At 38.3% G+C, this 27,169-nt stretch overlaps 3 protein-coding genes across 5 annotated transcripts; 1 reads left to right on the forward strand and 2 right to left on the reverse strand.

Moving 5' to 3' along the window:
• Positions 1 to 975: 975 nt before the first annotated feature.
• On the reverse strand, positions 976 to 4,808 carry haus2 (HAUS augmin like complex subunit 2). Of its 3 annotated transcripts, none has more exons than XM_053510494.1 (7): positions 4,523 to 4,808; positions 4,188 to 4,310; positions 3,433 to 3,528; positions 3,245 to 3,314; positions 3,027 to 3,159; positions 2,112 to 2,220; positions 976 to 1,375 (listed from the first exon to the last, which is right to left on the reverse strand). In XM_053510494.1, the coding sequence occupies exons 2-7, from the start codon at positions 4,272 to 4,274 to the stop codon at positions 1,271 to 1,273; spliced, it is 600 nt and encodes a 199-aa protein (XP_053366469.1). In that variant the 5' UTR covers positions 4,275 to 4,310; positions 4,523 to 4,808; the 3' UTR covers positions 976 to 1,270. The 3 variants fall into 3 exon arrangements, with proteins under 3 accessions (XP_053366469.1, XP_053366468.1, XP_053366470.1); XM_053510493.1 differs by having other exon boundaries at positions 4,487 to 4,808; XM_053510495.1 differs by having other exon boundaries at positions 4,188 to 4,808.
• A 266-nt stretch (positions 4,809 to 5,074) lies between these two features.
• Positions 5,075 to 10,745, forward strand: adprs (ADP-ribosylserine hydrolase). The gene is made up of 6 exons (XM_053510492.1): positions 5,075 to 5,372; positions 7,334 to 7,430; positions 7,542 to 7,749; positions 8,402 to 8,589; positions 8,679 to 8,779; positions 9,871 to 10,745. The coding sequence occupies exons 1-6, from the start codon at positions 5,186 to 5,188 to the stop codon at positions 10,236 to 10,238; spliced, it is 1,149 nt and encodes a 382-aa protein (XP_053366467.1). The 5' UTR covers positions 5,075 to 5,185; the 3' UTR covers positions 10,239 to 10,745.
• A 6,877-nt stretch (positions 10,746 to 17,622) lies between these two features.
• LOC128535771 (uncharacterized) lies at positions 17,623 to 20,560 on the reverse strand. The gene is made up of 3 exons (XM_053509820.1): positions 20,533 to 20,560; positions 17,891 to 18,651; positions 17,623 to 17,796 (listed from the first exon to the last, which is right to left on the reverse strand). The coding sequence occupies exons 2-3, from the start codon at positions 18,626 to 18,628 to the stop codon at positions 17,623 to 17,625; spliced, it is 912 nt and encodes a 303-aa protein (XP_053365795.1). The 5' UTR covers positions 18,629 to 18,651; positions 20,533 to 20,560.
• Between the last annotated feature and the right edge of the window lie 6,609 nt (positions 20,561 to 27,169).

Consider the following 27,169-nt stretch of genomic DNA (forward strand, 5'->3'; position numbering starts at 1 on the left):
GAGTTTGGTAGTTGCACCTGCTTTTATTTGCATGCAAACCCAACAGCTTACTTTTTGTTATAACTATATAATGTGCAAAAGAAATATTTTTCTTTAGCTTTAATTTTTTTGGTGCAATACTGATGTTTGAAAATCAGAAATGCTTTTGTACTGACTCAGTAATAAAAGAAAGTAATAAAATAATAAACTATAAAGGGGTCAGGGGTAGCTCAGTGGTTAAGGCATTGGACTACAGTTCGGGAGATTCCAGGTTCAAACCCCACAACCACCAAGTTGCCACTGTTGGGCCCTTGAGCAAGGCCCTAAACCCTCAACTGCTCAGATGTGTATTCAGATAATAATGTAAGTCGCTCTGGATAAGAGCGTATGCCTAAATGTAAACTACATTCTTTAAAAAAAATCTATAACAATGTTTTTACTAAAAAACACTGGACAACTGTCAAATCTTCCCCATGCATGTACTGAACTAGACTAAGAGATACATAGTAATTATACTGTATGGATAGTAATTTGCTCAACCTGTTAAATAAATATTCTAAGATTATATATTTTTATATAGTGGATTTTTTATTTTCATGAGCTGTAATCACTGAAATTGCTACAAAAATGAGTTTAAATTTTTTCATTGAATTACAAAAAATAAGTTTTCAACAATATCCTATTTTCTGACATGCAAAAGAGAGCAACATCAATTATATCATTACAATGGAATCTGGAAGCAGCAAGTGATCATTTTGTTGCTGAATTTGATGAGCTAGAAGCAGGAAAAACGGGCAAGCGTTAGGATTTGACAAGGGCCCAATTATGATGGCTAGATGACTGGGTTATAGGAATTTTGGGTTTTCATGAGCTGTATGCCAAAATCATCAATATTAAAACAATTAAAAGGCTTGAACTACTTTAGAAGGACCTGTATGTATTTAATTATGGTAGCAATTAAGCCCATCCATGCATAGTTTAGTCCAAAGCAAGACCATTTTTTTAAACAGAAAGTGTTATTTTATTTATGTATTAAGAAACACAAGTAAACCATTCACACAACTCATAAAATATTTACAAACACTGTGTATATTACTGTTTTTTTTCTTCTTCTACACCTGGTTTTAGATTTCAGTTACTATTTATACTGCAAGTTCCAGAGGAAGCACAAGGCAACAGTGGTCATACTGCTCATACTGAAGAGTTTTGGAGATTTTACATAAAGCAATAATTATTTACAGTTTATCATGTCATACATTTTGTTGGATTAGCCCTGTAGGCTATCGTTTCCTCAGCTGGGCTTCTTGTCCCCTGGTTTGCTGCTACGCTGAAGAACTTGCTTCGTCAGACTCTCCACCTCTGTGACTTGAGCCAGGAGCTGAGTCATACCATTATTCTGATTAAGAGATAAAATATCTGTTTACATAAAATTCTGGTAACAGTATGTTCAGCTGAAGACATTTTTATGAGTGTCTACTGCAGAGTGAGACGTTTGACCATATGTTAGGAGTTTCCTGGAGGACCACACCCCTACAGAGAGTTGTGTTGTTCCTAATACACTTTTGTCTATGAAGCTAATAAGCTGATCAGGTGTGCCAAATGAAGTTAAACACTAAAACACTGTTCTAGGTATGAAGTCTGTCAACCCTGGTGCAGTTACACTTTTTCCCCCTCAAGGAAAATAATGCTTTTTAAAGCTTCTACAGAGAACCCTGCAACAAGGTGTTTCTCTATAAGAGATCCAGACACAACATCTAAAATAACACAGAGTCAAACATCAGCCCAGTTTAATTTCAGCAAATGCAAAATAAATGGTTACATCATAAAATCCAAATGTTATAAAAAGAAAAAACTTAATCATAAAAACCCATGCTCAAAATCAATGTTTAATAAATACAGTAGTTAAATTTCATCATAACATTCTGCTCTACAAAGGCAATAAAACAACCTGTGTTATTTAATATATGAATTATATTTCTGCAAGATATGAACTATGCCTTCTCTCTATCCACTTGGACATTTGATATAAGTCTGACCAGCAGTATTTACATGCAAAACATAAACAGGCTTAATTTGTTCCAATAAATAGGTCATAAAAGATTACATTTTGCTAGTGCACTCATGGTACTTACCAGATTACGCATAGACTCAGCAGCTGTTGGAATTGAATGAACCATGTTTATTTTCATTTCCAAAGTCTCTATGAATTCAACCACCATTGTCATGAGTGTGACCACATATCTAGGATAAAATAGAAAAAAAAATGCAGCCAGTGATTGTAGGACTGGGGTACTAATCACTATATATTGTAATTAGCATTATACAACATTGTACAGTTAGTTCCGACTAAGTAATCTGATTGGACGAGAGGCATTCCACGAGTGGTTATAATCGATGGTAAAAGCACCGGAACATTTAGTTATATATGTATCACTCCACATCTCAGGTGTTTTAGTGACCGTTAATTACACCGTCAGTCACAGCATGAGTCAGAGTAGGTCTGTACGATCCGCAGTAGTGTGCTATGTGATTGTACACACTATATAGCACACTAAATTTCCATTTAACACCATTTGGGATTTAACCCCATAGCCTGGAATTTAATTGAATGAATATTCCAAAGCAGAATAAGTGAAATTATAAAAAGAAACTAAGGAGATTTACAGGAATGTCCACGATCTCCATGGTTTATTCTCCTTACCTCATGGTTAGATGGTACAAGTAAGAATTAAAAATTACTTTTAACATTATTAACCGTCTGTCGCCAGACCCGCTAGTCATGGTTAGATAGTTCTGTCAGTTGCGGAAGGATATGTGTTGGCGGAGCGAAATAACTGGTTAAATAATCAAACCACAGTCTGTTGATAACAAATGGCATTTGCTGAACTGTTGGTAAAAAGCAATATTACACTCAAGGTCGTGTTGCATTGCTGGAAATTGCACGACAGTGCTCAGACTGCCACCTTGTGCCTACGACCTCATCACAGCCGAGGTGATGTTTATAAGCATTGCTTATGAACCCAGGGCACTGAGTGAAGCTCTCTTACCGATGAAGATCTGCCTGTATTGGCAGGTTCTGCTGGCAAAGAGGTTTCATAAGTCTTTGGCGCAAACTTGTCTGTTCTCTTAGCACTTCCTGAAGATGAGATGTAAACTGCTGCAAACAGGCAAATCTCTGACCTGTTTTTAAAAAATATATATTAATTAATTAACACCCTCATAAAGAATGAGTGAATGCAAAATGCATTGCACAGTACTTACTTACTTAGATAATAACTGTGAGTAACATCTGCACTGTTTTTCTCAAGTCTTAGAAGCTCCAAGTCCAAACTGACCTGAAATTCATACATGCACCTCTGATAGACTGTTTATGCTATGAGTAGTTTCTGGGGTATGAACACATTTACTAAAAAAATCTACTAAAGTAAGACACAATATGTCACGTTTTCCAACCTGGTCGATCTCTTGCTTGATTTTATTCAGTTGCTCAGTTTCAGTCAGATGAGAGGAAAATATCTCTGGCCCTTGTGCTACATCATCGAGCTCTTTCTGTGAAAGAAAATAGAATGTTTATATAAAAAAATCTCTCTCTTTTTCTTTTTTAATAGATCACATTAGAATGTACATACTGTATACAGATCCGGCCATGACATTATTACCTCCTGCTTGATATTCAGTAGCTCCCCCTTTTGCCACCAAAATAGTGAGGACTTTTGTGTTCTGACATCTTTCTATCACAATCAGCATTAACCTTTTTCTCAATTTGCTACAGTAACTCTTCCATTGGATCAGACTACATGGGCCAACTTTTTCTCCCCATGTGCATCAGTGAGCCTTGGCCACCCATGACCCTGTCGCCAGTTCACCGCTTCTCCTTCCTTGGATCACTTTGTTATGTCCTGCCACTGCAACCTGGGAACATCCCAGGAGAGCTGCAAATTTAGAGTTGCTCTAACCCAGTTGTCTAGCCATTACAATTTGTCCCGAGTCAAAGTCGCTCAAATCCTTGATGTTTCCATAACATCAACTACAGGGAAAAAATTGCTACCTAAATATATCCTATATAAGTGGGCGCACTAGCTCATATATTCCAGCTGGCATTAGCACGAGATATTTTATCTGTAGCTACTGTGCGGAGGGCCAAAGTGTGACTACTTAATATTAAGCAATGGTCATAATGTCATGGCTGATCAGTCCCATCTGCTCACCTGAGATATTATGCCCGAGGCTACACATCTCGCCAGGACCTTCGCTGCTGGAGTCACTGAGTGAGGATTTAGCTCCCAAAGATCCATAAGGAAAAAATATTATCTGGATTTGAGTGTGAAGGGCTGGAAAAGGAAAGCGTGATGGCCCGATTACTGCCTGGAGCAAATCAAGTTACCAAAACATACTGCAAGTTCAACATTAGTTAGCATGCTAACATTAAACACCACAAAGAAAAACAAACAAACAAACATTGGGTTGACTTTGTTCGCAACACAGTAAGCATTAGATTAAAACTTACTTCCTTTCTTCTTCTTAAACGTTTTAGTGCACTTACTTGTTTATAGTTTAGAACCTTTAAACAAACAAACATAGAAAGTTAGCTAAGTCACGACGCGTCTGTTAGGGTAGAATTTTGAACAAACCCGCCTGTTTAGGTCTGTTCAGAATGTCCAATCTGCGCAGAACACATTTTATTTTACGCTGGATAGGTATTTAATTCTAGTATTTCTCCAAACGTCATAATTTATTAAATCTATTAAAGTAATTTTAATGCACTATCCTTAGATTATTAATTAATTTTGAGATAATAATGTGTCGAATGAGCTGTGATGCGAATCTGCGCAGGACATTGTTGTAACATTTTCCTGGCGATCTAGATCCCGTAATCTATGTTGTAAACAGACCTTAGAGTTTTTACCCTGCGTAATTATTAGGTTCAGCAGCAAATTTCAAATGTTCTAAAGTTATTTCATCTTAATTTCAATACTATAGAAATAACAAACCATTTAGAATCAGTCAAACCCATTAAAATTATTTTTTAATGCCGTGCATATTTGATGCTGTGCGGTAAGTAAACAGGTCACACAACGACAACACAGGAAAAGGTTCAGAAAAATCGCAGATGACATAACGCTGATTTGATGTACATATGTAGGCTGCAGTGTGTGTATTCGTTAGTAAGAGAGGCGCGCGTGTGTGTGAAGTAATTAGCTGAAGGATGTCGGCGGTAGCACGGTTTGCTGCAGCAGGAGTTCCGGTGTCGCTGCTGTCGCGGTTCCGCGGTGCGCTGGTCGCTGCAGTGCTCGGGGACTGTGTGGGCGGTGAGTTTGAAGGAGCTGAAGATGTTCCACTGGACCGGGTTCTCCAGCACCTCAGTGCACTGGAGGATGAATCAAAGGGTGACGGTGAGGATCGTTCAGCCACACGTACATGTATAATGTCAGGTTAAAAACTGTCGTAGCTTATACACACTGTCTGCATGCTGGGCCATGTCAGATGTTTCAGAGTTTATTACGCACTCATATGGCAGTTACAAAAATAAATGATCACGAGTAACCATACAGACCCAAATCAAACCAAAACAGCTAAACGACCACGTTTGTCTACATCCACGATCTGTCATGGAAAAATAAAATGTAGTTGCAAGCAACGATGATTGGGCCCAAGCACCTGTGACTTAAAGACATTGGGCACATGCATTTAAAAAGGACATACCAATTCTGTTGTGACATCACTGTAAACAGGAAGGGTTGCCTCAGGAAGTGCATCTGACATAAAAAACCTGTGCCAAGTTGCTGTGGCAACCCCTCAGCATCATGCTATGTTGTCACTCAATGTGGTGTCACTTAGGAAGTTATTAGCCCCTTTTCGGCATACGTTTAAGTCATTGTCACGGCTGAACCGTTGGGTATGAAAAATCCCCTTAAAATTTTGCATCCTAAGTGTCTTGAGATCACATTGGCCTGGTTTGGTGGTGATAGTATAAATTCCCTAAAAGGTGTAATTCCATTGTTTTTCTTCTTCATGCACTTTTCAGATTTCTAGAGAACTCTTCTCTCAATTCTATTGCTCAGTTCACCAACTCACTTACACTACCAATCAAAAGTTTGCCCATTCCTTGGTCTTTCCTGATTTTTATCTTTTTGTTCATTATGCTGAAAGAATCCAAGAACAACTGAGTGTGGTTGTTACTTAATTACCTAATTCCATACGTGTTATTTCCTAGCCTTGAGATCTCCAGTATTATTCTAGAACGTAGAAAATCACTAAACAAAAAAAGAACATAGATTTAGAAGGTGTCCCCAATATTTGATCGGTACTTTACATTTGTTCATTACTGGTCTGATACTAAATCCCCAATTTTTAATAATAGACTTGACTCAAATACATTAATATGTTAACACAATGCATGCATTAATGTTGTTTGCGTGACCATCAGTGTTGGGGGACGTTACTGTTTAAAGTAACTAATTACATTACAAAATTACTGTCTTTAAAAAAGAATCAGTTACATTACAGTGTTACTTTCTGATAAAAGTAACTAGTTAGAATACTTTTCCATTGCAGAATATGAAAACTCCTTTATGATTCCTCATGTTGTTTTAGTCAAGACCTTTATAACGAAAGCGAAAGTAAGCCAGACAGCAGTCATTCCCAATCCGTAAGTGTGTGTGTGTGTGTGTGTGTGTGTGTGTGTGTGTGAAAGTCGCCCTACAAGCCCGGCCACCGATAACCCGCCCCCCTCTGTTATTCCTGCTGTTATACCCCTATCTCACCTATGCAGTTTGCCTATGCGAGGACCGACGCGCAGAAAAATGGAAACCTAATTACAGCGTCAAAACTCGCGGTGAATCATGATGAACCGTACTTACGGCCACCGTGCGAAACCGCATAGGTGAGATAGGGTTATTAGTAGTTAACAGATTATAGGCCAAACTTTGCTGAGTGATGATGGTAAAATAATTATAAAGTTCTTGACTAAAACAACACGCATAAGGAATTACAATGGAGTTTTCATTTTCTGCAATGGATAAGTACTCTAACTAGTTACTTATATCAGAAAGTAACACTGTAATGTAACTGATTACCTTTTAAAGAGAATAATTTTGTAATGTAATTAGTTACTTTAAAAAGTAACGTCCCCCATCACTGGTGACCAAACATGATTTGTGTATATCTGTAAACATCACAAAATTTCAGTTAATTGATATGCTAGCAAATTAGATCTGTAAATTATTTAAACATGATCTGATATCTCTCTAGCATTTATGCTGGTATAATACTCCTGTTTGTTTAGTGGCACCTTCAGAAATAAAGGAGTGTTATTTAACTGAGACTGTGTATGTTTTTATGTGCTACTCCTCAGGCATACTGCAGTACAGTGACGACACAGCCATGATGCGCTGTGTAGCCCAGTCTCTTCTTACCAGGATGGGCTTTGATGAACAAGACATGGCTCGCAGGTATTTTCCAGTAATTAATATCAATAGTTCAGCATTAAGATCAGTTTAACTTCAGGCAGTAGTTTTGTGCTTTTCTGTGTCTTCTGTGTGTTTACATGACTCTCAATACAGATTTGCAAAAGAGTATAGCCACGCTCCAGGCCGTGGCTACGGATCAGGAGTCATTCAGGTCCTGCGAAAGCTTGCGTCGCCTCAGCTCAGTGATGTCTTTCAGCCAGCACGTGCGCAGTTCGGTGGACGTGGCTCATTTGGCAATGGAGGAGCAATGAGAGCTGCACCTTTTGCTCTCGCTTTCAGAAATGCTGCTGATGTGAAGAGGGTGAGGACCAGGCCTAATTTTTTTTTTTTATTTCAGTTCCACAGGGATCCTGTTGCCCAGCCGACCTATTGTAAAGTCAGAAAAAAGAGATAAACAGTTATAATTGCAGTCAAATGTAAGAGAGCTCTCACAATGTTTTGTGTCAGAGTTTTAAGGTTTATTTGGGAATTTTGCTCAAAATGAGTTTAACATGCAAACCTCCTGACTTTTTTCATATTATTACCTTTATTAAAAGTTTTAGTTGCATTGTTTATATATAAATGTAGAAAGATTCAACATTGCCTGCCTGGTTGTTTGTGCCTATAACGTGTCCTTACCAAATCCAGATTTGATTCCCTTTAATTTGCATGGGCTACTGAGAAATGGGGCAGCAACCAATAGGTGGCGGTGGTGCTTAATGGGGCAGAAAGATGGCTACACAAATTTAGGGTATGATGTCAGGAGCACCATGTGCAGGTGCCATCCCTGGCAGATGCATGTGTTGCCCATGCTGGAGTCTACTGCTAGGTTATCACAAACAAATAACATGTTTAGAAAGGCAAAGCTTTAGCTTCAGCTTCCTGTATCCATGATATTGTATAATCAGATTTAAAACCGATTCTGTACCAAGCTTACCCTGTTTTTGTTTCCTCTTTCTCTTTGTTGCTTTCAGTTTGCGAGGGTAGGTGCAATGCTCACACATTCCTGCTCTCTGGGCTATAATGGCGCTGTGCTACAAGCCCTCGCTGTTCACTTTTCACTCCAAGGTGATCTGGCCTTACCGCAAAAATTCATCAGTAAACTTATTTCTGAAATGGATGAAGTGGAGAAAGACGAGGCAGCCCGCGGTGACGCCAAAGTGTGAGTCATCATTTCATTGGTGTGGAGGTGTTTTATTTAAACATTCTACATTAAGTAAACAAAAATGCACTAACTGCTTTGTTTTGCAGGCTTAATTTAGCTGAATTTCCATATTGTGCACGTTTGCACAAAGTCAAAGAGCTTATGGAGCGTAATAACGTGAGCATCGAGGAGGTGATATCAGAACTCGGTTAGTGTTAAAAATTTTTTTTTTTTTTTAGGCTAGATTATAGCTAAAGTCTTATTTTCATCCTTGTAAGCACCACTGCTGGAGTCATACATGCTGTATCTGTAAGAGAATGTATAAGGGTGAGTCTATTAGTAAAATAAATTGCACTCTGACTGTAGAAATTTTAGAAAAGTGTTCAAACACATAATCTCACTTTTTGAATCGTTCATCTGTCAATAAATCTTGGATTCCCTAATTAAAAAAAGTTTTAGGCTGATCTGCAAGCCACGAATGCACCGCTGTCTTCACTTTTTCATCAGAAGTAAATCTTCATCCTCATAGAGCTGTTTCCAGAGCATAAAACAGGTGAAAGTCTGATGGAGCAAGATCAGGACTATAGGGAGGATGCTATAACACTTCAAAACAAAGTTATTTTTAGAGTGTCATCAGTGGAGGCCGAAGGGAGCATCGTCATACAAGATCACAATGCCCTTAGATAACAGTCCTCTCAGCGTTAATCTGAAGTTCAGGCTTTAGCTCTTCATTAAGCATCTTACTATAACGAGGACTGTTGATTGTTGAACCGTTTTCCTCTTGACAGTCCCTAAAAATGTTGAAATGTTTTTTGGTCAGCGATTCAGGATGTTTCTGTTCCATGCTCTGCCGTTTATTCCCAGGCTTGTAGAGATGTATCCATGTCTCATCACCAGTGATGATTCTCTTTAAGAAACTTTCACCTTCCTTAGACCGTCGGTCCAAATTTTGTTCGCTGATATTCAAAACTTCTGTTGTTTTGACACCAGGTACACTCTCAGACCACACAAAAACCAATAACTGCCCGCTGCTCTTCTTCCGTACAAATCACAAGTGGCGCATCCATTTTTGCTTGCACTGCAGTTACAAATAACCTGATGTAACACGTTCACACCTGCACAGCAGTAAATGGGGAGACAGTAACCTTGAACAGAAAGCGCTGATATGTCAGTGCGGCCAACAAAAGTTTTAATATAAACAGAGTGCAGGATAATATTTGACTCACCCTCGTAGTATACTATAGTTCAGATTGTGTACATTTCTGTTTTGTAACACTGTTACATGTTTTCTATGTACAGGGAACGGGATTGCAGCCCTCGAGTCTGTGCCCACAGCCATCTTCTGTGTGCTGCACTGTTTAGAGCCTGGTGAGGGCCTGCCAGAGCACTACGGTGGCCTAGAGAGGACAATAGCCTACAGTTTAGCCCTGGGAGGCGACACAGACACCATTGCATGCATGGCAGGCGCTATTGCAGGTGCCCACTATGGCATAAGTGCCATTCCACAGAGTTGGCTCAAGAGCTGTGAGGGGGCAGACGAAGCTGAGCATCTGGCTGAGCGTCTCTATAAGCTGTACAACATAGCGCAGACAGACGAAGTCAGGGAGACCGTGGGTGACGGCGATCAGCCGCATGACAGCCATCCTCATCTGAAACATACAGACTGATCCCTTGCACAGTATTATTGACGTATACAGTAAGTCCCCTACATACAAATAAGTTCCATTGCGAGATCAGTCCGTAAGCCCAACAAACATTGTCCAGGTACTAGGGTACTAACACAATTGGCTATAGACTTCACTGTTTCCGTGATTTTGTCCTTGTTTTTTTTTTTAGAATCATGCTTTTATGCTTCCTTCCAGACATCCAGGGATGCACACGGCACGCACGTACATGTGATCTAACTTCCGTCACTAAACATGCATTGAACACATTCGTATCTTTTGAAAGTTCGGAACTAGAATATTGGTATGTAGGGGACTTACTTTATACATGTAATTTGACACACAAGCATACATACACAGCTGAGAATTTACAACCTTGAAATCATTTAGAATCTGTTGTCTTTGTTGTACAAAAAACTTTACAATAAAAGTAAATCAGCTGCACATTGTCTGTTTAACAGTGTGAGGCTAGGCAGTTTTTGAAATAAATAAACCATCCGCTTAAACGAACTCTTGTGTCTGAGGAATTCTGTGTTTTTAAAATTTGGATAAGCGGTTGAAGATGGATGGATGGAAATTAAACAAATGGCATATATTTCCAACTCACATGAAATACAAGGTGGCAATACTTAACTTTCATTCTTAATGCTTTTTTTTAACTAGCATTTAGTAGTTCCAGATTTATGTTTGTATTTCTTTTTCTTTCTTGCGTTTGTTTTTACTCATTCATTTTCTATACTGCTTTATCCTGTATACTGGGCCTGGAGCCTATTCCAGGAGACTTAAGGCACGAGATGGGGTACCATGGGGTTGTGTAACACAACAACACAAACCCTCAGTTACACACTACAGGCAATTTGGGAACGTCAATAAGACTAATCTGCATGTCTTTGGACTGTGGGAGGAAACCGGAGCACCTGGAGGAAAACCACCAAGTGCGGGGAGAACAGGGACATGGAACTCTGGAGGTGCTAGGCAACAGTGCTAAATGATAAGTCACCGTGCCGTCTACGTTCTCGCTTTCCATATTATTTATTTTATTATATTATTATTTAAATATGTTGAATAACTTCGACCAAACCTTTTAATAAGCTGAAAAGCAATTGGTGACTAATTTTACTATAAAATCAGCCCAGTACTAGCTACAGTTTTCAGCTTTGGCAAGCCTTGATTCCAACAACACGCATTATAGAAATTACTGTATTGTGCTTCCAGGCGTGAAGTTGTAACTACATGAGAGGCAAATTGGAATAAACGACAAGTAATAAACGAATTTTGTAATAATGAGTCATTTTTTAAATTAAAGTCGAACTGCACTAGGCATGGTGGATCTTACAAATAAAACACAATAAAACAAATACAAAACAACTTAAGGTTTTCTTATTGAACGAACTAGGCCATAGGCATATGTCTATGAATATAAATATAGTGTTTACGAACTAGGCTGTTTCCATGGTTATGCAGGACTACGTAATTTTATACAAATGGCAAATTAAAACAGAAAAGATTTTACTTTAGATTTACCTGCGTAAACATAAGCGTGTCCACGAGGGGGCAGTGTCGCATGAAAGACAACCGTACTAAAGAGATAAAAAACTCAGTGAATTTTTTTTGTTGTTTTTACTCCTCTGTATTCTGCAGTTGCTCTTTATTCAAATTGATTATATCAATGACAGAATTAGTTTATTTGAATAAAATTGGTATGCTTTAATAGGAATGGAGTTTTCATGGTCTCCCTGTGCTGGGTGGGTTTCCTCCAGGTACTCTGGTTTCCTTCCACAGTCCAAAGACACACAGATTAGGTTAATTGGCATTCCCAAATTACCCGTAGCCCGTGAATGCGTGTGTGAATGTTGACCAGAGGTTCTAAAATGTGTATACAACAATCACCATTGGCCTCCACTGTCTCTAGTTGGACCTACAGAGCTTCCTAGATGGATGGCTATACAGTGGTACCTCAGCATTCGAATGCCCCGCCTCCTTAATTTCCACCTTAACAACTGAAATTTTGCAAGAAGTTTCCCTCGGGATACAAGAAATTTTCTGCTTATGAGCAACCGAATTGAGCCGAACTAAACGCCGGCTAAGTTGCGAGTACATCTGAAAACCTTTCTAAACTTGTTCACGGCAGTGGAAAGCCAAACAAAGCAAGTTTACATATTTTTCTGTTTTTTGTTTGTTTGTTTGTTTGTTTTTTTTGCATTTTGTGCAAGTTTTAGCGAAGACATAGTCAAGTAGGCTTTTATTGTAACTTTACCCATATATAGTTCAGTACACAGTGAAAGAAACAGCGTTCCTCCTGGCCCAGGTGCAGTGGTAAAATAGGTTATGAATGATGCAAAGGTGCAAAGTGGATAAAGCAGTGCAATATAGACTAAAAGTGACAGTGCAGAAGTGTATTAGTTAAGATGCTATGATCAGCTGTTCAGTGCAGTAACAGACACAGGGGAAAATGCTGTTTGTCAGTCTGATTGTAGCACCTGCCCGATGGGAGAAGGGTGAATAGTCCATGATTGAAGTAAGAGGTATCTTTGATAATGCCTCTCCCCCTTTGCAGAAAGAGTGTTTTTCTAAATGTCCTCCATGGTGTGTAGCTGAATACCAATGATTGATCGGATGATTCGATGGCTTTACATTCTGAAGTGGCGCAGTTGCTGTACCACACTGAGAGGCAGTTTGTGCAGATGGTACAGTGGCTCTCCAGTATCCTGTAGCACAGGTGGGACTTTTTAATTCGTATTAAAAATAGAGGTGCTTTTGTGCCCTACTAATTAAAAGAAAAGAGTTCAGAGACAAGGCGATGTCCTCAGACATGGACTTCAATGAACTTAAAGACGGGTACATGCTCAACAACAGCTCCATTGATGTGAATGGGAGCAAAAGTGTGAGTTATTGCCAGCTCATCTGAAATTCAAAGTGACCTCCTTTGTCATCTTGGTGTTAGGTTCCACATTATTGTCCTACACAGTCATGAGTGAAAAGGAAGTATAACGGGGGGACAATAAACATTACTGAAGAATTTTAGTGCTGAGGGTGAGACTGGAGGAGGTGAGGTTGTCCAAGTTGGTTTTGAAGTCAGTGATAGCCTGAATCCCTTGCTGCATGCATCGGAGATCAATAGATATTAAGTGACCCTCAATCCACAAACAGTACAGTGCATATTTACATCACCTATATTGTGATCTAAATTGATAAATAGTAAAAAAAACAATGAGGGGGGCCGCCGTGTGACGCAGTGGTAAAGTGCTCGCCCTATCATTCAGAGATCGCGAGTTCAATTCCCAGGTGATGCTGTAACCCTTTCTAGAGAGAGCTGATTGGCCGAGCTTTCTCAGCGGGGAGTGATGAGAAGTACCTTAAGAGCTCCCACATTAATCACGGCTCTACGGCCAATCAGGGGCGCTTATGAGCTCACAGGAAGGAGGAAAGAGCGGATAGCGCTGTCCTCCGAGCGTGTTATACTGCCCCAATGGTGCGTAAGTGAGTAGTTCAAAAAGCTGCAGTCGGCTGGCGTCACGTGGTTTGGGGTCAAAACATGATCGTTTTTGGCCCTCCCGAATGAGTGGTGGTAGTAGCTTAATGTGGGAGCCCGTGTGATGGGGAGGAACTGGATATGACTAAATTAGGGGAAAAAATCGGGGAAAAATAAACAAAAAACATTGAAATGAAAGAAAGATCAACCAGTGTGTGATGTAAAACTTAAGTTATTACTTGAGGTACTGATGGCTAGTGGTGCAGAAGTGGGGCACCAGGATCAGTCGGACAGGTCCGGAGGCTATTAGGGGTCTGGATCATTGGCTGCTCATGGAGAACAGTTACTGTAGGTATGCTCATAGCCACTTAATGTGTAAGGGGTATACCTGTGTTTATTGTGCATAGTGCAAGCAGTGACTCCAACAGAACTAACTATGTCAGCATAACGAAAAGTCCTTAATCCTCTTCTGGGCATGCAACCTGACCCAACCTCAACCAAATCTGAATTTTGTCACAGCGGTGCAAAATGCCTTAATTACATCTTATTTATCTGCATTCAGGGTTAACATTTTTGTATGCAGCAAAGTGTCCTAGTGTGAGGTGTTTACTCACTTACATATTTGGCACTCTTCCCAGAACTAATAACACAAACAGTACAGTGAATGTTTATAAGTGAAATTCCTGTTGCTGTTTTATAACAGATGAATTGAAGCCAAAGCTAAGAGCTCTACTAATAATCTTCAACTGCATTCACCCCACTGGATCTGTTTGCTATGTGTGGTGCGGTATGGAGAGCCGCACAACAAGATCTTATATTATTTATAAGAGCCCTATGCAGGGCTTCTGAGGGGGTCAATGAAATACTGTTGGAGGTGGTGAGAGTGCTTATGACAGGCATGGGAAGACTTTCCCGTTTGGAGATGGTGTGTTACAGGTTTAAGGTAGAAGTAAGACTGCACCAGGGATCGGCTCTTAGTCCCTTCCTGTTTGCAGTGGTGCTGGACAGGTTGATGGATAGGGTTAGACAAGAGTCCCCATGGAGTATGAGGTTTGCAGACGATGTTGTGATCAGCAGCGAGAGTAGGGAGCAGGTTGAGTCTGAAGAGGTGGAATCTTTTAGTGGCTGGCTACGTTTTTTCATCATCATTGCTCTCTCAGGCAAAATCATGAACGAGAGTGAACAAAATCATTCTCATACCTGATTGATAGAAAATCTACAATCTTAAAACTAAGAGCTAACCTGCCAAGTTGGGACAATATTAAAAAAATTTGGATCACCCTAGAATATTAAAAATTATTTATTTGCTCAGTGTATACAAAAAAAAAACATACTTATTTAATAAAACAGCTGATTAGAGCTTTCTTTCTCTTTTCAATTTTCCTCCTTTTTTCTGTTTTTCAGTACAAAATAATTTTTTTTTCAATTTATGCTGATGTTGTAAATCTTTCTAGATGACCACCTAGAGCTGAGAAGTAAGATGACAAAAAAAATGAGGAGACTGAGAGTCAGCTATAGATATATTAAAATAAATGATTTATTGTATGCATAAAGACAGCTTAGGGATTTTGTAGTTTGGATATTAAAACAGAAACACTGACATACACCTTGTGGTCTAACATGATTAATCTACATAACATGTGTATCTAAAAATATATATGATCTGAGCACAATTCACTCTCTATACCACTGTTAATACAATGTAAAATACAATAATACAATGTAAAATATTTATACTCAGTGTTTTACACTATAGGCTATAGTTTATGATTATGATTTGAGTATTGGAATTTGTCTGTGCCATCAGGGAAATGAACCTCCATTTATGGGATACCCTACATATCCTACATCATCAGCTGATTTCCTTTTATTGCCACATACCACTGCTGAGCCTAGACCTGACCAGCTGAAGCAACCCCAGACCCCAAGTGCTTCCTTTCTTACCCTGACATGCCCATCCCTCTGGTATAGAATCAATCTGGAATCTGGAATCATGGACCACATTATCTTTTTCCATTGCTCAAGAGTCCAAATATTTATGCTCCCTAGTAAATAAAAAGCCTTTTTTCTTATTAGTCGTACTAACAAGTATGTTTTTATGGCCACATAGCTGTTTAGTCCAAGTCCTGTGAATTCTCATCACACTTTGTATATATTGAATTCGGCTCCAAAGTCACTGCAGTCGCTACCGATCCTGTAATTTTTCAAGTGTAACGATCCCATATGAAGCAGTTTACATTTTAAATGACCATGAAAACCAATTTTTGTAGTCTAGCAAGGTGGTAGCTTTTCTGCTTTTTAAATCATGTAGCTTAAATATATAAAGCAGCCATTTATCTCAATTCATTTTGTTATAATACCCATCTTTCATGTCATTCATTCTTTGTTAGTTTATTGGAATTATAATTCAAGATGACAGGGTACTTATTTAATGTGTTAGCTATGATATAAATAATTATATGAATATATTTTTTTATTTATGATAAATAAAATGGGTATGATTTATCTACCTTCTTCAAGTTTGTTTTAATTTAAATTAAAGAAAAATAAGAGTATTCATTCCTCAGTCCCGTTTAGACTGGATTCCATCGTAATCCTATCTTTTCCTCCCTAATTTTTTGTTATGCAATATGTTAAAATAAAATAAAATAAAATAAAATAAAGATCCAACCTTCATCTATGGAAAAAACATTTGCCTACATAATTGATACTGCTGCACAGCCTTTCATTTCTTTTTGGACCGGGTATGGTCATGTGTGCACTTCCCATCTTTGGAAGAGGGATTTTTACCTGACTTGTTTTTAGGAATCAAATGAATGACATTGTGGTCTGACCTGCCAAGCGGGGGTCTGCATTCAGAACTGTAAGCTCCTGGCACATTCCCATAGCACAAATCCAGGGTGTTCTCATATCTGGTTGGGCATGTGACATATTGCTCCAGGAAACTGAAGTAAGGAGTAATGTCACACTTGTTAAAATCACCCAATAAGAAAACAGGCCCATCACCAGACATCTCCAGTGCATCATAATATAAACCAGCGATTTCCCTGGCAGCTTGTGTAAAGTCAGGCCCTGGCACATACACATGGATAAATGTAAGTGGTGGAGCATCCTCTGGATGGTCATGTGGTCTAATTGACACAACCATTGCCTCATAGTCTGGAGTATTCACGATGTTTATCACCTCCACATCCGTCGCCCAGGCCTCATTCACGAGCATTAACATGCCCCCTCCCCTTCGTTTCTGAGTAAGCCTTGCATCACGATCAACCCGAAAAGGCTGATACCTATCCAGGTTGATTGTGCGTGAGTTGCTATTCAACCATGTCTCTGTAAAGAACATCAGATCACTGTCAAAGTGATCAACTTCTTCCATCATTTCTTCGATCTCCTGCATTTTGTTCGGAAGAGAACGCACATTGGACATGGTTATTTTAGGAAGGCAGAACTGAAAGTCCTTATCTTTTGTGCTAGTCTTGGGTGGGGGTTTCCTCTGAAATGTATGTTTACTTGGACTCTCAAGGATTGGTGTAATGACTGTACTTGAAGTAGACTTCTGTCTTTTGTTCTTATTGTCATTTGATTTGCGTTTATCTTTGGAACCAGTCCCGGTTACTTCAATGTCTTTTGTGCACAGGAAAATATACCTTTGTATCTTCCTGCCCTGCTTTTGTGTCGGTTTATACTCCATACAGATGGTGCCTCGTGTGTAAATTTCACAATCAATCATCTCCTGAGACATGGTGATGTGACACTCCGTTTCAGGAATTTAACTTAGCATCTCTCTGAAAGATATATTTATAGGTGATGAAAGCCAGTAGTGAATTATACATACAGAAGCTATGGTATTATTCTTATTTTTATTATTATTCAATTATATTAAGAAGTAGAAGTCTTACTCGTGTAGTTATGTACTTACTGCAATTCATTTAATTGCTTTTTTAATTTTTTCACGGCTTCACGAATCTCATTAGCTTTTTGTTTGAGAAATAAGCTCGCTTCAGTCTGATGTTTGTTTTTAATCAATTCTTCACAGTTATCTATCAGATCAGGAACTGTCAGTGCCAGCCCGAGAAGTCCTCCTATGGCCTGCGACCAAGTGAAAATTCATAAATATATAAATATAAAAATCTACATATTAAAAAAAGATATTTGTGTATTTTAGTGTCTGTGACAATAATACCTGACCCGTTCCCTTTAACAGCGCTTTTAGTGAAAGAGCAGCCATTCCTTCAGTCATAAGTGGAGTATAATATTTTGCTCCTTTTATTGCTGTTGTTTTAAGAAAGAGGACGGAATATCCAAAGATTCCTAGCAACAGACTAACATTTTGGAAAAAGGCAAGGTTTGAATTGAACCCTGGATATCTGTAATGAATATACATGCCATCACTCCTCAATATGTGCCTCAAGCGGCTGAGGGGCAGATCTCGCCCACTCCGTCTAGCCATGGCTCTCAGGATTCTTGCTGTGATTTCGAACTGCACTTCCTCAGAGAATGACGCGTCATAGTCTTGACTCTCACACTCCTCCGACAGTTTCTTCTGGAGCCTTTCAATGTTATTCCGAATCTTTTCGATTTGGGCAGCGGTCTTCTCTGCATTTTTCATTGTATCACTGGATTTCCATTTTTCTACAAGTGAAAGTGCAAGACTGGTCACAGTACCTGCTCCAACTGTAATTCCTGCTGCCGCTACCAGCAAGGGTGAAGCCAGGCCTCCAGTCAGAAGAGTTGCAATACCCGTTCCAATTAGAGTGGCAGACCCAAGCACAGTTGCTGTGTTCCCCACTAACTGTCCCGCAGTCATTACCTCCCTCATTTCCTCCAGTTTGTGGGCCAAAGCCATGAGATCATCGGCACATCTCTCCTGCTGCTTTAACCAACGAAATAGCTCTTCACATAGTTCGTCTGCCACACACATGGTGGAAGAAGAAAATGGAGAAACTAAAACTAGAAAAAATACATTGAGTTATTTAAATTGTGAAAAAGTATAGATTTTAACAACAAAGAAATCTGAGTATTACATTGCATCAGAAAGAGATAACATGTTTTTTATAGTAGCTTATACTCTAATACTAATATGAGTTGCCATGGTGGGCTCTTGGGGCAATGTGGCAGTTAAAGGAATCATACTTATACACAGAAAAGACTGTATGACGTTTATAAGCCCCCAGCTAGACACTGCCCATAGAGCTGTAAAGTACTGCAGTGGACAATCACATAAATCTTCAACAAAGATATGTGAAACAAAATACTTTTAGGACCTGGGCTATGCACTAAAATACAGTGGACCTTGGATTACAAGCATAATTTGTTCCAGAATTCATGCTCATATTCCAAAACACTCAAAAACCAAATCAAATTTTCCCATAAGAAATAATGGAAACTTAAATTATGTGTTCTACAGCCCAAAAAAATAAATACATAAAAAAGTTTAACACATATTGAGTAAAAATTAAACAAATTAACCTGCACTTTACCTTTTTAAAAATCCTGACATATAAGTGTTTCCATTTGTGCGTGCAGGCGCTGTGTATGTGTGTGTCTAAATCTAAAGTAAGCTTCCCTCTCCCCCTTATGACACTCGATTGAGTGACACACTAACAGAATCACTGCTGTCAAGTAAAAATAAAACAAATTAACCTGCACTTTACCTTTGAAAAGAATCGCAACAGAGCACATGCGTTCTCTTGTTCTGGGTCTTACATCTATTTTGTTAAAGTGCTGTTTTGTTAAATTGCTGTTGGGTTATCTCCTGGTCTGTGTAGCTCCTGGTCTGTCTAGCTCCCTATTTTGTTTAGCTCCTGTTTAGTAAAGTTTCTATTTTGCTAAAAGTACTGATCTGTTTAATTTAGTGAAGGTGTTGTGTAGAACAAGAGTCTTCTACGTCATGCCGGTTACCATAGCTCCTGTTTTGTTCAGTTTCAGTTATGTCTTTGTTTGAAATGTTCTGTTTAGTTAATCCCTGTTGTGTGTTTACCTTGTGTTTCTCTGTATTATGTCGAATACCTCAGTTTCTGTTTTTGTAAGATTGTTGTGTTACTGGTTTTTTGTTTTCATCATAGTTTCTTAGTTTGCTCCGTCCTAGTTCTTTGGTCAGAGTTTATTTGTCTTTGTTTTCTCCGCTATCATGCCTCATCTTCAACCCACGCACAGCACCCGTGACAGACACAGAAGAACTTAGAATATTAACAGATTTAGTTACACTTTTACTTTTATGACATATTAATGACTTGGTTTATTACAGCTTTCTTCCAGTGTTTCTCATATGAATTATAATTTATAACTCACCCTTTAAACATGCCATGAACAAATAAAAGAACTTTAATCCAGCTCTAAAATTATTATAAATCATTATCCCAGATGTACCTACATTTACTGGTACATACAGTATAAAAATAGCTAAAACATTTTTTTAAAAAGCTACGACTTAAGCTGGGTTGCTTAAACTGGTACACCACCTTTACCAGCTGGCAAGTTCTACCTGCAATGTATCTTTTATTTAGATTTTAGAAATAAATTATGAAATATTAATATTATTTACTATCCATTATTAACATTAACCACTGCCAAATATATGGGGATGTGTAGATGTCGAGGCACTTAGGTTGTCCAAAACCTTTCCTATTTGTGTTTTCTGTAGTAATTTCCCAGGCTGGCTCACACCCTAATCAAACTAAATCAGTGCCTAAAATTTCTGTATGAAGCTAACTATATTTGATACATGAACAATACCTTCATATACACACACACACACTTTTAACCTGACAAGAATAAATCTGTGAGACTGTGCTGTTGGTTAATGAAAATGGAAAGCAGACTTACATGACAGAGAAGAGGAGTGCAGAGGAGATTACTGTATTGCCTGCTGCGAGGAGACTGGAATTACAGACATAGCTGCACTTTCACTTTCTAAATTCATGACTCAGTACATTCCCAATGGCTGCTATTTGTGGCTGCTTATGAGATAAACACAACAACAGGCCAAGTAAAAACTGTAAATTGCAGCTTTCTTTCTAGCATACATTCATTAAATTTGACAATTCATATAGCTGTGGGTATATTTTTCACATGTTTGATTTTCCTATGTTGTTACTACTTTTGGAACCATTCAATGCAAATTAATGTTTTTTTTTTTAAGTATTTTAATACAATTTGATTTTATGGATAACAAACAAAAAATATTTATATTTTCTTCTACATTGTAAAGCAATGTCGAAGGCATCCAAAATATGCAATAATCTCCTTCTAACAGCTGAGATATTTCTGCTACTCATGATCTGTAAAGACTTTATAACTGCTCTAATCTGAGGTGCTGTTAATTGGTGATTTTTGAAGCTGGTAACTCCTCTGTAGGTACAATTAGCAAGTAATCCCAAATGTTTGTGCGTTTATGTATATAAATAAAAGAAAGTTTATGTTGGTACATTGGTCAGAACTCACTCCCAGCAAAGGACGAGAGGCATTATCACAGATTCCTCTCACCCCAATCATGGACTATTCACTCTTCTTCCATCAGGCAGGCACTACAGGTGCCTCAGTGTCTAAAACAGACTGAAAAAAAGGTTCTTTTTTTTTCTGTGGCTGTAGCAGCTGATCATGGAGTGTTAACTAATACACCACTGCACTGTCGCTTTATGTTTATTTTGCACCTCTTTGATGCACAATGCATGTTTGAACCATCCATAACTTATGTTAATCATTAACTACTGTATATTCTACCCATGTTTATTCTGTGTATACTGTATTGTATCATTTAGAACTCATATATGTACCTATGTGTATTATGTAACTATTTTGAGCATGTTATCTTCTAGACATGTCTATCTAGTGCATAATGGTTGCAGAGTTATACTGTATTATGTGTGTACGTATATATATATATATATATATATATATATATATATATTTATATATATATATATATACTGTAGGCCACTTATGCACTTTTGGTTAGATTCTACCTGCATTCCATTGATTCCGTACATTCTGCTTTTGCACAATAACAATAAAGTTTAATCTTCTGTCCTGTAAACTGTTTACATTTTTAGTGATGTTCTCATAATTTAAAACTTTCATATTTTAAATAAATAAGCAATATTGATTTTGAGGGATTAAGGACTGTTAAATGGTGTTAACCTCAAGGGTGAAACGTTCAGAAATAAGAAATTTCAGTGGGAATAAAAAAAACACGACGATACAGTGTGGGTGTTTAATGTTTTATTTAAGGCAACAACTTAACAACTTACTAAAAGTTTATTCAAAACTTACTATTAGTATACCTATTTGACACTAAAAAATAAGTTAAAAATGTGTTCATTTTAAATTGTACTTAACACATATATACAAAATTAAACTCAAGTGTACAGAAATTATTATAGTTTACATTTCAGTGTTTTTTTTTTTCAGTTCCAAGCACACCTTGTTTGTTTTTTCTTATTATTTAGAAACAAAAAAATAAATTTTGATTTTTAAATGTTTTGTCTCCTGGTAATGTTAAAGTTCTCACTTCCTCTCTATACCATGTATCATGTTCAGGGTTGCAGGGGGCCTAAAGTCTATCCCAGGGGACTCCTTGGTAATTACTGTACTCCCCTTGGATTATTAGTGTGTGTTTGAACATGAACATGAATTATCTACATTTTTTGTTAAAATGGAAAACCAAAAAAACAAGAAAAACAAGAAAACAAGAAAAAAAGCTATTTGCTAATCTTAAAACCTGAGGTGTAGCGCAATTATTGTAATGCCTAAATAGGGATGAACCTCTGATTTGCACATTTTTGCATGATTATAGCTAAGCTGTGGCTCATATTAAGGTACATGGTTCCTAAGATGTACTGTACATACATTAGTCATAAATGTACTGTACATTAGTCAACAGTAACTGTCTTGTTACTATACTTTATATAGCTATATCTACTTGCTTTTTTTTTAATGCTGTTGCATTGCCTCTCATTGTGTTTTGGAATGGGTGTGCTCATACAGACATGGAGTTTTATCTGACTTGTCTTTAGGAATCAAATTAATAACATCGTGGACTAACTGGTCAAGCAGGGGGCTGCATTCAGATCTATAAGCCCCTTGTGCATTCCCATAGCACAAGCTGATATTGTATCTGGTTGGGCACGTAACATATTGCTCCCAGTCATTGGTGATCGGGGCGATGTCACACTTGTTGAAATTACCCAACAAGAAAACAAGACCACCACCAGTCATCTCCAAAGCATCAGAGTAAAAACCAGCTATTTCCATGGCAGCATGTTTAAAGTTAGGACCTGAGATGTACACATGGATAAATGTAAGTGGTGAAGCTCCCTCAGGGTGGTCAAGTGGTTTAATGGACACAACCATTACCTCATAGTCTTGGGTAATCCTGATGTTTATCACCTCCACATCCGTAGCCCAAGCCTCGTTCACGAGCATTAACATGCCCCCTCCTCGGTATTTCTGAGTAAGACTTGCATCATGATCAACCCGATTAGAATGATATCCCTCCAGGTTAATTGTGTCTGTGAAAAACATCAGATTACTGTCAAAGTATTCTACTTCTTCCATCATTTCTTCGATCTCCCGCATTGTGTTGGGAAGAGAATGCACATTTGACATGGTTATTTTAGGTAGGCCAAACTGAAAGTCCTTAAGTTTCGTGCAAGACCTGGTTTTGGGTTTCCTCTGAATGGTAAGCTTCTTCTGTAGGTTAGGGCTTGGTGTAGTGACTGTACTTGATGTATACCTCTGTCTTATGTCCTTATTGTCATCTGATTTGGATTTACCAGTGGAACCCTGCCCAGTTATTTTCAAGTCTTTTTTGCATAGGAGAATAAACTTCTGTATCCTCCTGTCCTGCTTTTGTGTCGGTTTATACTCCATACAGATGGTGCACCGTGTGTAAATGTGATTTCCAAACATCTCCTGAGACAAATCAATGTGACATTCCATTTCAGGTATCTGATTGAGGGTCTCTCTAAAAGATATATTTAAAGGTAATGGCATTCAGCACTTGGTCATACATACAAGATTTATTACATCATTACTGTGTTATATTAAGAGGTCGTAAGTTTATAACCCATTTACATAAAATGTAAAGGGAAACACTATTGTGATAAACATTTTTGTACTTTGTCAATCTAGCTAATTATTTTCCCCACGCACCATAACTCACTCACTTGCTTACTCATCGTCTTTACCACTTTATCCTGTATACAGAGTTGCGGAGGCCTTAAGGCACATCCTGGATGGATACACACACACACACACACACACACACACACACACACGCTCATTCACACACTACTGACAATTGGGAACGCCAATTAGTATGTCTTTGGACTGTGGGAGAAAACCGGGGTACCCAGAGGAAACCCACCAAGCACCGGGAGAACATGCAAACCCCATGCACACTGAGGCAGGAATCGAACCTTGCTGGGAATCGAACCTGGACCCTGGAGGTGCAAGGCCACAGTGATAATTACTAAGCCAGCGTGCGCCTAATCATATTACCTTTGACATAATACTAATATTACTTTTGTGACTGAAAGAAAACATGTACAAAATATATTAGTTTCCAATGCTTCTTACTTCATTAGAATTTTTTTTGTTTGTTAAAACAGCAAAAATTAAGTTATCTCTTATCTCATACTGTTTATATGTACTTACTGTAGGTCACTCAATTCCTTCTTTAATTTTTTCACAGCCTTTTGAATTTCCTTAGCTTTCTCCTTCAGATATTTACTCGCTTCAGTCTGATGTTTGTTTTTAATCAGTTCTTCACAGTTTTTGATTAAGTCAGGAACTGTCAGTACCAGCCCAATGACACCCCCTGCGACCTGCAAAGAAGTAAAAGTTATCTATACAGTGTGTGTGTGTGTGTGTGTGTGTGTGTGTGTGTGAACTGTAGACATACGGTATATTGTGTATTTCACTGTACCCTATTTCAAACTAAATTTTTTACAGATTTGTACATCAGCATGATGACGACATGACTATGATAATGCTGTTTTAATAGTGTTGATGTCATAAATGTGCGAGGGCCCTCTTGTTCTTTTAAAGATAATTTATTCAGGTGTCTTAACGTGCTCAAAAACTGTGCTGAAAATCGGCACACAGGTTGGAATCTGCTGCCATTAGGATGCCTGCGAGTCTTCACATGAGATTTTGCTGTATAGCTTGGACATATACATATCAAACTAGGTACACTTCTAGATCTCATGGAGCTAAAAAATTTTCACTATGCATGTCGTAGGCTTAACTAAAAAGAAGGTTATTATTATTATTATTATTATTATGAAGGTCATATTTTAATATGACACACACACATACTATACACATACACACACACTATACATCCTACACAAACGATAACCAGCATGCTGCAAGCAACGATGGTCGGCCTAAGCACCTGCTTCATCCCGTGCGCACCAGAAAGAATGAATCCAGCCGTGACAATGCCTTATGCCATAGTCAGTGCTCAAAAATGGTCTTAGCGTGCTCAAAAAGTACACGGGTTGTGTGGTGCACAGGTGCTTTGGCCCTCTTATCGTTGCTTGCAGCTATATTTGTACAAGGTACAGTGGAACCTTGGATTGCAAGCATTATTCATTCCAGAAGTGTACTTGTACATCAAAACACTCATTGCCCCTATAAGAAATAATCAAGACCCTGATTATTCATTTCACAACCCAAAAATATTCACATAAAAATAATTTATACAATATATGTTAAAATTAAGCAAATTAACCTGCACTTTCACAACTGAACTATTGGCTCAGTTGTGATCATGTGACGCTCGGCAAATGGTACTCGTAAATCATGACTCGCTCGTTTAACAAGGCAAAAATTATTTTATGTTTGCTTGTCTTGCAGAACGCTCACAAACCGGGTTACTTGCAATCCGAGGTTCCACTGTATTATATGTTTTTTGGGGTAAAGAAAGGCATTTCCCTGCATGTGTGGAACAACTAAAATTGTAATTTAATTAATGTGTATATTGTAGGAAAGTGATTGTTCACCTATCCACTAGATGGCAGCAGTGAGTTAGTATAATGTAACAGTTAGGGCTCAGTCGGGTTAATAAAAATTGGCTTGCCGGGTGAAGCGTTAAACAACAAAACCGGGAATTATGTTAGACATTTATGAAGGGGGAGATGTAGTAAAGTGATTGTTCACCCATCCACTAGATGGCAGTAGTGAGTAGTACTAAGGATAGGCATGTTAAGAATTAAGCTGAATGAGAGAAGCAGAGAGTGCGTGTGTGATTAGTTTTGTGTGTGTGTGTGTGTGTGTGTGTGTGAGAACGTTTCCATTATTTTATGTTTGTCAATAAAGACAGAATTTACAGAACTGTCGGCTAGGAGTTACTACATTCATGATCATGGAAAAGCTATTACTGTATTTTACAATTATTAACCAAAGGAAACAACAATATTTATTTGTGTAAGTGTTGTATATCTCTGAAATATTACCTGGCCTGCTCCTTTAAATATACTTTTCAGGACGTCTTCAGATCCTCTCACAAGTAGTGGAATAGAAAAACTTATTCCTTTTCTTGCTGAACTTTTCATAATGATAAAGGAATATCCAAGGGTTATTAGCAAAGCACTGACACCCTTCAATAAAGGGGCATTTAGAGAAGGGGACATTTGAAGCCCTGAATTTCTGTATTGTGCAAATATGTAAGCATTCCTCAAGATGCGCTTTAAGCGGCTGAGGGGCAGATCTCGCCCACTCCGTCTGGCCATGGCTTCCAGGATTCTTGCTGTAGTTTCAAACTGCATTACATCAGATGATGACACTTTAAGATCTTGACTCCCACACTCCTTTGACAGTTTCTTCTGGAGCCTTTTAATATTGTTCTCAATTGTTTGTATTTTATCAAAGGTCTTCTCTGCCTTTTTCATTGTATCACTGGATTTCCATTTCTCTGCCAGTGAAAGTGCAAAACTGGTCACAGTACCTGCTCCAACTGTAACTCCTGCTGCTGCTACCAGCAAGGGTGAAGCCAGGCCTCCAGTCAGAAGAGTTGCAATACCTGTTCCAATTAGAGTGGCAGACCCAACCACAGTTGCTGTATTTACCACCAACTGCCCCACACTCATCGCCTCCCTCATCTTTTCCAGTTCATTGGCCAATGCCATAAGATGTTTTGCACATTTCTTATGCTTATCGATCAAACGAAATAGCTCTTCGCACAGTTTGTCTGCCACACACATTCTAAAAAAGAAAAAAGGAAAAACAGTTTGAAGCTGTTTAAATAGAATAGTCTCAAATAAAAAAACAAAACATTTGACATTCACAACCAGAAAGTTATCACAGAAGTTATTTCTCATTAGCAAATGTGAATTCATATGCTGTGCTCTTATGGGAGTGTGGCTAATGTAGGTACCATGCTGCACTCAAAAAATAATTTCTGGAATTTCTGCTTTAAGAGACCCTAATATTTCAGGACCTGGACAAAATGTTGGGT

This window comes from Clarias gariepinus, chromosome 13 (genome assembly GCF_024256425.1).
Source record: "Clarias gariepinus isolate MV-2021 ecotype Netherlands chromosome 13, CGAR_prim_01v2, whole genome shotgun sequence".
Lineage (NCBI taxonomy): Eukaryota > Metazoa > Chordata > Actinopteri > Siluriformes > Clariidae > Clarias > Clarias gariepinus.

Bases quoted from the DNA above. Each gene is read 5' to 3' on its own strand.
- adprs (XM_053510492.1), top strand. From the start codon at position 5,186: ATGTCGGCGGTAGCACGGTTTGCTGCAGCAGGAGTTCCGGTGTCGCTG. The intron at 7,750-8,401 runs GTGAGGACCAGG...TGTTGCTTTCAG, and splicing joins ATGCTGCTGATGTGAAGAGG to TTTGCGAGGGTAGGTGCAAT. The intron at 8,780-9,870 runs GTTAGTGTTAAA...TTCTATGTACAG, and splicing joins GGAGGTGATATCAGAACTCG to GGAACGGGATTGCAGCCCTC.
- haus2 (XM_053510494.1), bottom strand. From the start codon at position 4,274: ATGGATCTTTGGGAGCTAAATCCTCACTCAGTGACTCCAGCAGCGAAG. The intron at 3,160-3,244 runs GTAAGTAAGTAC...TTTTAAAAACAG, and splicing joins TACTCACAGTTATTATCTAA to GTCAGAGATTTGCCTGTTTG. The intron at 1,376-2,111 runs GTAAGTACCATG...TCTCTTAATCAG, and splicing joins CTGAGTCTATGCGTAATCTG to AATAATGGTATGACTCAGCT.
- LOC128535771 (XM_053509820.1), bottom strand. From the start codon at position 18,628: ATGTGTGTGGCAGACGAACTATGTGAAGAGCTATTTCGTTGGTTAAAG. The intron at 17,797-17,890 runs GTATTATTGTCA...ACTTGGTCGCAG, and splicing joins TGTTAAAGGGAACGGGTCAG to GCCATAGGAGGACTTCTCGG.